At 53.9% G+C, this 9,019-nt stretch overlaps 1 protein-coding gene across 1 annotated transcript; it reads left to right on the top strand.

Moving 5' to 3' along the window:
* Positions 1–2,524: 2,524 nt before the first annotated feature.
* On the top strand, positions 2,525–6,858 carry DLX5 (distal-less homeobox 5). The gene is made up of 3 exons (XM_015095203.3): positions 2,525–3,057; positions 4,992–5,176; positions 6,156–6,858. The coding sequence occupies exons 1-3, from the start codon at positions 2,703–2,705 to the stop codon at positions 6,483–6,485; spliced, it is 870 nt and encodes a 289-aa protein (XP_014950689.2). The 5' UTR covers positions 2,525–2,702; the 3' UTR covers positions 6,486–6,858.
* The last annotated feature ends 2,161 nt before the right edge of the window (positions 6,859–9,019 follow it).

Raw genomic sequence — 9,019 nt, 5'->3', positions numbered from 1 at the left:
CCCTCTCCCTCCTGCTTCTTTAAGGAAAAGAAGGCTACTGGGGAGTGGGGTCAACCTAGAAAATAACAGGACAAAGCAAGCAAGTCGATGCTCTGGACTCAGAGACACAACCCAGATTTGGAGGCCCTTAGAGGCCTTTGCAAAAGTGTCTTCCTGTCTGGCATGAAGGCCAACACTTTAGGAATTGAAACAAAGAATTAAAGCCTTCCCTTCCGCCCCACTCCTTTTTGTCTTGTGTAAAAACTGTGGCAGAGAATGTCCTGTATTTTTTTTTTTTTAATCTGAGGTGAAATTTAGCAAGGTTTAGGGTAACTTGATGTTGTAGCATTGTGTTGTCAACTGGATCTTGAACTTCTAAATTTTGCCCAAATTCTGCAGCTTCCAATCCATCCAAGTGGGAATCTGCCTTCTCAGCAAGGTCTAAGGACATTGCTAGGAACACTTGATTTAGCATAACCCTATTGCCCTTATTTCCCTCCACATAATAACTTTTAAATCTGTAATAAATAAAAAGTACCAGGGCAGGGCTGTGGCGGTAGAAGGAAGGGGGATGCTGTGGAAGGGCGCCTGCTCCCTGAGTCCCTTGCCTTTGCCAGGAGGTGCTTTGAACCATTCTTAGCATTGCTTTGGGGAAGCGACTCGTGTAATTAAACGGCAGGATGTGTGTAAGGTGACTCAATGGGCACCGACAACTTCTCCAGAGCACAGGCCAGGACTGCAAGCCTGTTGCTAGTATTCCTCCAAAGCCCTGTGGTCCTCCTCAGCCTAAAGCCAGGGGGTGGACAGCCAGGCTGACATCCACAGCATGGGGCAAGGACGGGTGGCCAGCCTTGCCTCTCTTCACGGGGCATCTGTCTCAGAGAAGTCCAGGGCATGGGACACTGTGGACCTGGTGACACACACCTCGCCTTTCTTGTCCACCCCCCACCAGCTGAAGTTGCCCCCAAAGGGCCCAGCGACCACAGCTGTGGTTTCTCGACGCCCAGATGGCAGAGGCAGGGAGTTGGTGCACACGTGGTTGCTCCTCAGCTTTGGAGTTTCAGAGCCAGGCTGGCACCCGGCTGGCATGTGGCTGGCACCCGGGCACCAAGTTCCACACCTGCCCCCACCACTCGACTCTCCTGCTAGCATGTTTTGAGCCAAAATAGTTCCCCAGTTATACCAGGACAAGACACAATTAATGGAGGTATTTTCTTCTTCAATTGGCAGTGGGGGGCAGAGAGGAAGCACTAATAAGAGGCCATCCACCCTGGAAGTGGTGTGAAGCTCCCAGGCTCCAAATCTCCCGACCCCTGGAGGAGGATGCTGGGAGGGCCCAAATCAGGATCCAGCTCCTGTAGTGAGGGGCCTATTTGAGGAGAGGGGCAGTGGGGAGCGGTAAACTAATATTAAATTTCTAATCTCCCAGCTAGATCACTGCTAGAGCAAGAACGACATGTCATGAAAAGCAAACTCTGCATCCCAAACATCAAGGGTCTGATTCCTGAGCCTTTTCTCTCTTTGCAAGGAACCCAGACCTGGGGAAGGAAAAAGCAGGCCCTTGGTTCTACCTCCGTGGAGCTGGGAGTGGGAAATCCATGAGATTCACCCAACTTCCCTAAAGAGCTTTTATCTCTACTTTCCAGTGTTCCACGGGTTCCCATTAAGTCCCTGAGGACAGGTCATAAGTAGACCGTTCACTTTTGCAGGAGTCTTTGGCCGCTGAACACAGAATTATAGATCCTCTATTCAAATAGCATCCAAATAGACTAGAATATTGGACAAAATGTGGGGCTGCCTGCACCTTTTGGGGACCAGCACTTTAGGAGTCATTAAAGTATTTGTGCTTAAGGCAGTGATTTTTAAAGTCACTGTGGGCACCGGGGGCTGCAGGAACTCTTCCTGCCATTTATTGTGCCTCTTGAGCACCCTTGTCTCACCCTCTCAGAAATAAAACTCATCTCGGGCAAACGAAGTGCTTGCTCCAGATTTGTCTGTCTTTCCCCAAATCGCAAATTTTCAGCACATGTAAATTACAACTTAGCTCCCAGTACCCCACTAAAAATATTGTTCTCATCAGTTTCTTTTTGCCTTTGTCCCACATCTCCACTCTTCAGTGTTCAATTCCACATTCGCCCCTGGTGCAGCTGAGAAGCAAGGAGAGACAGTGGTCGACCTCATCCCAAAACATGTGCACTTTCTGAGGCTGCTCATTGGAACACATTGTCTCCAGACAGTACAGAGCTGGGTGCTGGGGCTTCTGCGTCGTCTCTAGAATTCACTGGAAACAGATTGCCTGAGACACCCCTCCTTCCCCCAACAAGCAACAACTCTGTCTCTCTCTCTCTCTGTCTTCCCCCCACCCCTTCATTTTTTTTCTCCCTCTTTTTTTTTTTTTTAAGCAATGCTTTGTTGTGCTAAAACTAGTTGGACGAGTTAGGGTGTTGCTCCTGCTCAGGAGGCCCTGGCCAATGGAACCCGATCCACCCCGCTGTGCGTAAGCGCGCAATTAAGGATTTAACCAAGGCTGTGCTGCGCTTCAGCCAGCAGTCAGCCTGCCCGAGACAGAGCCTCCGCGACTCCCAGCCTCCTCCTCGCCGCCGCCGCCGCCGCCGCCGCCTCTCCTCCTCCTCCTCTTCCTCCTCCTCCCTCGCTCCTACAGCCATGTCAGCTTAGACCAGAGCAGCCCCACAGCCAATTCGGGCCGCCGCCGCCAGCGAGCGATGACAGGAGTGTTTGACAGAAGGGTCCCCAGCATCCGATCCGGCGACTTCCAAGCCCCGTTCCAGACGGCCGCAGCTATGCACCACCCGTCTCAGGAATCGCCAACTCTGCCCGAGTCGTCGGCTACCGATTCCGACTACTACAGCGCCCCGGGGGGAGCCCCGCACGGCTACTGCTCTCCTACCTCGGCTTCCTACGGCAAGGCGCTCAACCCGTACCAGTACCAGTACCACGGCGTGAACGGCTCCGCCGGCAGCTACCCCGCCAAAGCTTACGCCGACTACAGCTACGCCAGCCCCTACCACCAGTACGGCGGCGCCTACAACCGCGTTCCGAGCGCCACCAGCCAGCCAGGTACCGGGGGTGGGGGTGGGAGTCAGGCTTCGGGGGGAGGGAGACGCGGTAGGGCATGGGGGAGCCCCCGGCGGAAGGGAGTGGGGGCCGAGTTTACGAACGGGAGAGATTCCCGGGCCAGCATTTTAGAGATTCTTAGCAGAGGCAGCCTGAGGGGGTTGTTCGAGCCAGCGTCTCTTCTCTTCGGTCCCTTCAGGCGACCGCTCAGTCGCTGGATTCTCAGCTTGCCCGGTCAGGAAGCCGGCTAAGCTGGAAAAGGGGGTAGGGAGGCTATTTGTTGGATTTGGGAGCGGGGGCGGGGGCGGGAGGGGGGTAGGCGAGCTCGATCGGTGGGAGTCGGGATGCATGGCTGCCTCAAAGACTCCGTGGGGAACAGTCTGGGAGCAGCTGCGAGCCAGCGTGGTATGGGTGCCCTGAGCACACGGGGCAGGGTGGGGGCCCGCGAGCCCTAGCCCGCCAGAGGAAGAGCGCGCCGAGAGCCCTGCGGTTTATCCAAGGCATTTCCAAAAACAAAAAGCCATTTAAAGGTGGAGGAGGTTTGCTGAAGGGTCACGTTATTGGAGCAATATTTTTTTTTCTCCATTGGGTGCCTAAAATTTGTTTCTCCTTCCCATCTCCTTTTTCAAGGCGTCTCCTTTTTCGTCTGCCTTGAAACTTAGTTGGAGAGTTTGAGGGTTAGTGAATTTGGGCGGTAAGAGCGGTATGAGGTCTCCTTGGAGAGGTTTTGCTGGTCAGGTTTGATCTCTTCCCACCAGCACATTAATAATCCTGCTAATATTAGCATCCCCTGCTCTGGCAGAATGGAGACCACAGTCCTCATCCTCCGCCCTTCTCCCAGGAGCTCGGCGCGCGCACACACACACACACACACACACACACACACACACATGCACACGCACACCCCAAGGAGAGGGTCTCCGCCCCTTTCAGAGATGGGCACTTTTGATAAGAAAGTACTTTTGTGAAAGGGGACTTGTGGCCCCAGGGCACGTTTGGAAAACACGCGTTCGGAGAGTCTCCGCTCCCGCCACCCCCCTCCCCGCGCCCCGCCAAGTCTATACTACCAAGTCTGCTAAATTCGTCCTGATCTGCCGCCCCTTTCCTACGAAAACACCCCACCGCAGATTCTTTTTCAAATTGTAACTCTTGATAAACTTTAAAAGATTGCCAGTGTGGTGGGTGGGTGGATGGGGGCGGGGGGAGGAGAAGTGGGGTGTCTTCGTTCTTTCAGTGGCTCTGTGCTTCGTGCATACATGAAAGATTTTTTTTTTTTCCTTTTGGCCAAGAACTTATTAAGTCTATTTGTAAAAGAAACCAGACACATCTGTGCCCTCGCAGATCTGCAGGGAGATTATGGGGGCTGCATAATCGACCCTCTGTCTGCGGCGGCTCGGACCGCTTGCCTCTGAATTGAAGGAGCAGTTTGCTTGTGGGTCTTTGAACTTTGGAGACCTCGGTTAGCGTCTTCCCTGCCCAAGCGTCTGGCCTCTGTGGGCGCCCGAACAGACGCTGACATAAGGGGGACCACAGTCCGGGCTTCCTCGCTTGAATCCCCGGGAGAGACGGGCCCAAAACTCACCCTAGAGCCGTCGGTGAACACAGAGTGGGATTGAAAACGAATCCGGGGGAAGCAAGAACCGCTGCAAGGGCTAAATCCCGGACGCCAAGAAGGGAGTTTTGCTGTGCCAGACGCTCTGCAAAAACCCAGGAGAACCTGAATAAACAGAGAAGGAAATTAATCAGGCTACCTGGCCTTTTACATGATGAGGGGTCGGGGGGAGGCGGGGAGGGTGCTGTCCCGTGAAGTAAAGGTGGTGATATGGGGAAAAGAGTGAAGGCTGCGTGGTAAGAATTTCAAGGACTGTATTCGCAAGTTCTGCAAAAGGGCCATTGTCTGCCAAGGAGTTCTAACCGGGTCTGTTTTGATTATTTAGAGAAAGAAGTGGCCGAGCCCGAGGTGAGGATGGTGAACGGCAAACCAAAGAAAGTTCGTAAACCCAGGACTATTTATTCCAGCTTTCAGCTGGCCGCGTTACAGAGAAGGTTTCAGAAGACTCAGTACCTCGCCCTGCCCGAACGCGCCGAGCTGGCCGCCTCGCTGGGACTGACGCAAACACAGGTAAATCCGGCCGCGGCCTGGGCCAGAGCCCCGGTGGGCTGCAAGCCTGGCCGGGCCGCGCGGTTCGGTCCCGGCGGGCTGGAGCCGACTCATCAGGGCCCGCGAGAAACTCGCAGACAGACACTGACCCCGCGCCCTCCCCTCTAGGCCGGGTGGCGTCGCCGTGAGTGGTGGAGACGGCAGCGAGACGTCGTTCATCCCCAGAAGCAGCCCCCCGCCCTTCGAGTCTACGGGGGCTGAGGGGCCAGTTCCCTAGATTGGGAACAAGGCGAGGGTTGTCTCGAGGACACCCTCGCAGCTTTAAGAAACTGTCTAGTGCTCCGCACAGTGCAGAGCAGCGGGGGTAAGCAGGGCCCGGCCCCCGCGCGGGGGTCTCAGGCCGCGCGCTGGCGGCCGGAAGCAGAGGGTGACGCCCTGCGCCTGCGGCGGGCCCGAGGTGGGGGGCGCTGTGGCCCGGGAAAGTCTGCCCTGGACGGTCCCCTTCACTCCCACCGCAACCCCACGGGGGCCGACGGAAGAATAAAGAATGCCCTCGAAGCCGAGCAGGAGTGGGAGGAAAAGGAGGCGGTCGGGCAGCGGGGAGGCCACTCCTCGGTCCTCCTCCCACCTCGCGCGGACGCGCCCCTGGCGCACGGCGCCCGAGCGGTTGTTTTGGAGACGTTCGTGGCGCCGCGTTGCGTGCTTCCAGCGCTGGGTTACACGTGCGCTCTCGCCGGCGTGGACACTCGCGCCCCCTCCCCCGGCCCCAACCAAAGACTGAAGCCTGGGGTCCTGCGCCAGCGGCGGCCCCTCTGGGGCCCATGATCCAGACTGTGACCTTGGGTCCAGCCCCTTCACCATAGGCCGCCAGCTGCGGGGGGACGCCAGTGTCCGGCCTCCTGGGGGCCGAATTAAGCCTCTGGTCCCCGCCCTGGGGGAGGCGCGCGGGCAAGCACCTGAGCGTCCCGGTAACGTGTGCCTTTGTTCCCCCCCCACCCAGGTGAAAATCTGGTTTCAGAACAAAAGATCCAAGATCAAGAAGATCATGAAAAACGGGGAGATGCCCCCGGAGCATAGCCCCAGCTCCAGCGACCCTATGGCGTGTAACTCGCCGCAGTCTCCAGCGGTGTGGGAGCCCCAGGGCTCGTCCCGCTCGCTCAGCCACCACCCTCATGCCCACCCTCCGACCTCCAACCAGTCCCCTGCGTCCAGCTACCTGGAGAACTCAGCTTCCTGGTACCCGAGCGCAGCCAGCTCAATCAATTCCCACCTGCCGCCGCCCGGCTCCTTACAGCACCCGCTGGCGCTGGCCTCCGGGACACTCTATTAGACCGGCCGCTTTCTCTTGCTCTCTTTTTTGGGACTACTGTGTTTTTGCTGTTTTAGAAAATCAACCTTTTTTTTAAAAAAAAGGAATTCATATGGGAAAGTTTGGAAAAACGGAAACAAAAAAAATTCATGTGTAAAGCTTTTTTTTTTTTTGCATGTAAGTTATTGCATTTCAAAGGACCCCGTCCCCCCTTTTTTTACAGACGAACATTTTTGCGCAACTGTGGACACTATCAATGGTGCCTTGAAATCTATGACCTCAACTTTTCAAAAGACTTTTTTCAATGTTATTTTAACCATGTAAATAAGTGTAGATAGAAGAATTAAGCTGTATATTCTGGATAAATAAAATTATTTCGACCATGAAAACAAAATGTTTCTAAAAGATACTCCATTTGCCCCCCTTACAATGGGCTAGTGACATTTTGTGCAGGCTATTAAAGGAAGACAAACTGTAGAGATACAACAAAGCAAAAAGGAAAACAGAAAATGGGGGTGCATGCATACAGAACCGTAGATGTGTGTGTGTTGGATGCTGTACTTTATATGTCTATTTACATATGTGGCCTGTTTAGAGTACTGCCATATAATATATATTTAGGTGATTTTTTGCCTAACCACAAAAACATTTAGATAATTTTAAGTTTAACCTCAAATTGTTTCAGGTAGAAAGTAATGCTGAAATCTAAATACAGCCCTCCCTCTCTGTGTGTGAGTAAGAAAGAAGCAGAAATCCCTCAATAACCACTCTGAATTCTAAGCTCAAAGCAATTATGGTGGAGGCTACCCACCCCCCCCACCTCCATCAGCCTCAGTGTATTGCCAGAGCAATTAGACAAATTACACTCCCTTCAAAGGGAGCTTCCAGAGATGAGAAAATGAAAAAAAGAAAAAGAAAATTCCCCTCCTATTACATTTTTTTTTAAATCTGAAATCTTTGCAGTGTGGCAAATGGTAGTGCCTTGGACTCCCTAATGTATGATATAGAAATTTATCTTGAGTTCTTTCACGAGAGGAAAGGATCACAGGACTTGAAAACAATGATGTACCTAAATCAGTAGGCCAAGCAGGGCATGTGGGGAGTGGGGTGGGGGGGAGGTGGTGATGGGGGTGGGGGTTGGGGGGGTTCTTTCGGCCAGGAAAGGGAATTGTGAGCTGGAGGAAAGGAAGGAAAGCGTTGTAGCCCCACGTTGATTTCACGTCGTGTGAGATAATACTCCAAACATAAGTTTATTTCCTTCAACCTCTTTACCACTCCGGTTTTTTCAGGAAGGAGCTCCCTTGCTTTGCTTTTACATAAAACAGTGGCAAAGCAGGGTCCAATCGTGGGAAGTTGAATCTGTTTGCAGGGATTTCTCTTTTGTGCAGCCTTCTCCCGGGCGGAGAGGATGGACTTGCAGCAACCCTGGCCTCTGTCCCGTCCTTCTCCCCGCACCTCTGCACATGGATGTCAGCAGTATGACCACAGAGAGCTACGGCTCGGGTCTAGAGTTTCGCTCTCAGGCCAGAACTCTAGATGTCCTAATGACTGTCCCTTAGTCCGCCTGATTCTGTTTCCTTGGGACACCAAGGGAAATCATTTGTTGGAAATTACAAGATGCATGAGTTATATTTTACAGCTAGGAAGTCAGCAGTAATAAATTTGACAAAAGAGTCTTCTTGGGGGTGGGGAGTGGAGAGATTAGAACGTAAAAAATTACATCCTGTCATCTGAGGATTTCTGAGGTTTTTCCAGGGCTGGGAGACTAGACCTGAAAAGGCACGCTGTGTGCCCTGAGGGGAATTTGCCTGTGTGTTCTTTCGCCTCTTTCTCTCTTTCCTCTGCTCGTCTCCTTCCTTCTCTTTCTCTTGCCTTTACCTGCCAGTTTGGAAAGGCCTAGAGGAGGGTTCGAAGGTTTGCGTGTCTTGTAAGGACACCCTGCCTAGCTCCAAGGCGGCTCGTGGACCGTGGCCAGGGCTGTGGACCACCCCCTCCTCGCCCACCCCCAAAGCGGTTCCCTTTTCGAAGTTGCCTCCGCCTTTGATACCCCCCAGCTAGTCTTTCTCGAAAGAAGGTCCGGGTGGTGACGCGCCTGGGGGAAAGCCGTGCGGAGCCCACTTTGTTTTCTGCCCTGGCAGAGAATAGGAGGATGAGGGGGAAAGGTAGAGGGCTCCGTTTCCTGCTTTTCATTCTTGGCTTGTAAGTCTTTCCGGAGTTTCCATTACACCGAAAGCCAGCGTTTTATATCTGGCGGATCCGGCTGGGAGAAATCCCGCGCCCTCGGTTGCCGAGTGCCAACTTCCCCCAGCGCCGGCGCCCCTCGAAGCCCCAGGGTGCGTGCTCGGGAAGGTTGGAGGGGGCGGACCCGCTGGTGGCCTGAGGCGGGGGGCAAGAATGTGCCTGGAGCACACTCTACTTTTCTACACGTGGAGAGGGCAGATATTTTTCCAGGCGTCCCCATCATCTCCCCTTCTCCTTCCCTGGCTTTGAAAAGGGGATTCCTTCACTACCACCCCACCTAGTCCGTCGTGGTCAAGCAGAGGCAAGTGCGAGTT

This window comes from Ovis aries, chromosome 4 (assembly GCF_016772045.2).
Source record: "Ovis aries strain OAR_USU_Benz2616 breed Rambouillet chromosome 4, ARS-UI_Ramb_v3.0, whole genome shotgun sequence".
In the NCBI taxonomy this organism is placed as follows: domain Eukaryota; kingdom Metazoa; phylum Chordata; class Mammalia; order Artiodactyla; family Bovidae; genus Ovis; species Ovis aries.
The sequence above is the reverse complement of the archived record's forward strand: the minus strand, read 5'-3'. Positions and strand labels throughout refer to the sequence as shown.

Excerpts from the sequence above, each read along its gene's own strand:
- DLX5 (XM_015095203.3), top strand. The coding sequence starts at position 2,703 with ATGACAGGAGTGTTTGACAGAAGGGTCCCCAGCATCCGATCCGGCGAC. Across the intron at positions 3,058-4,991 it reads GAGCGCCACCAGCCAGCCAG|AGAAAGAAGTGGCCGAGCCC; the intron begins GTACCGGGGGTG and ends TTGATTATTTAG. Across the intron at positions 5,177-6,155 it reads TGGGACTGACGCAAACACAG|GTGAAAATCTGGTTTCAGAA; the intron begins GTAAATCCGGCC and ends CCCCCCACCCAG.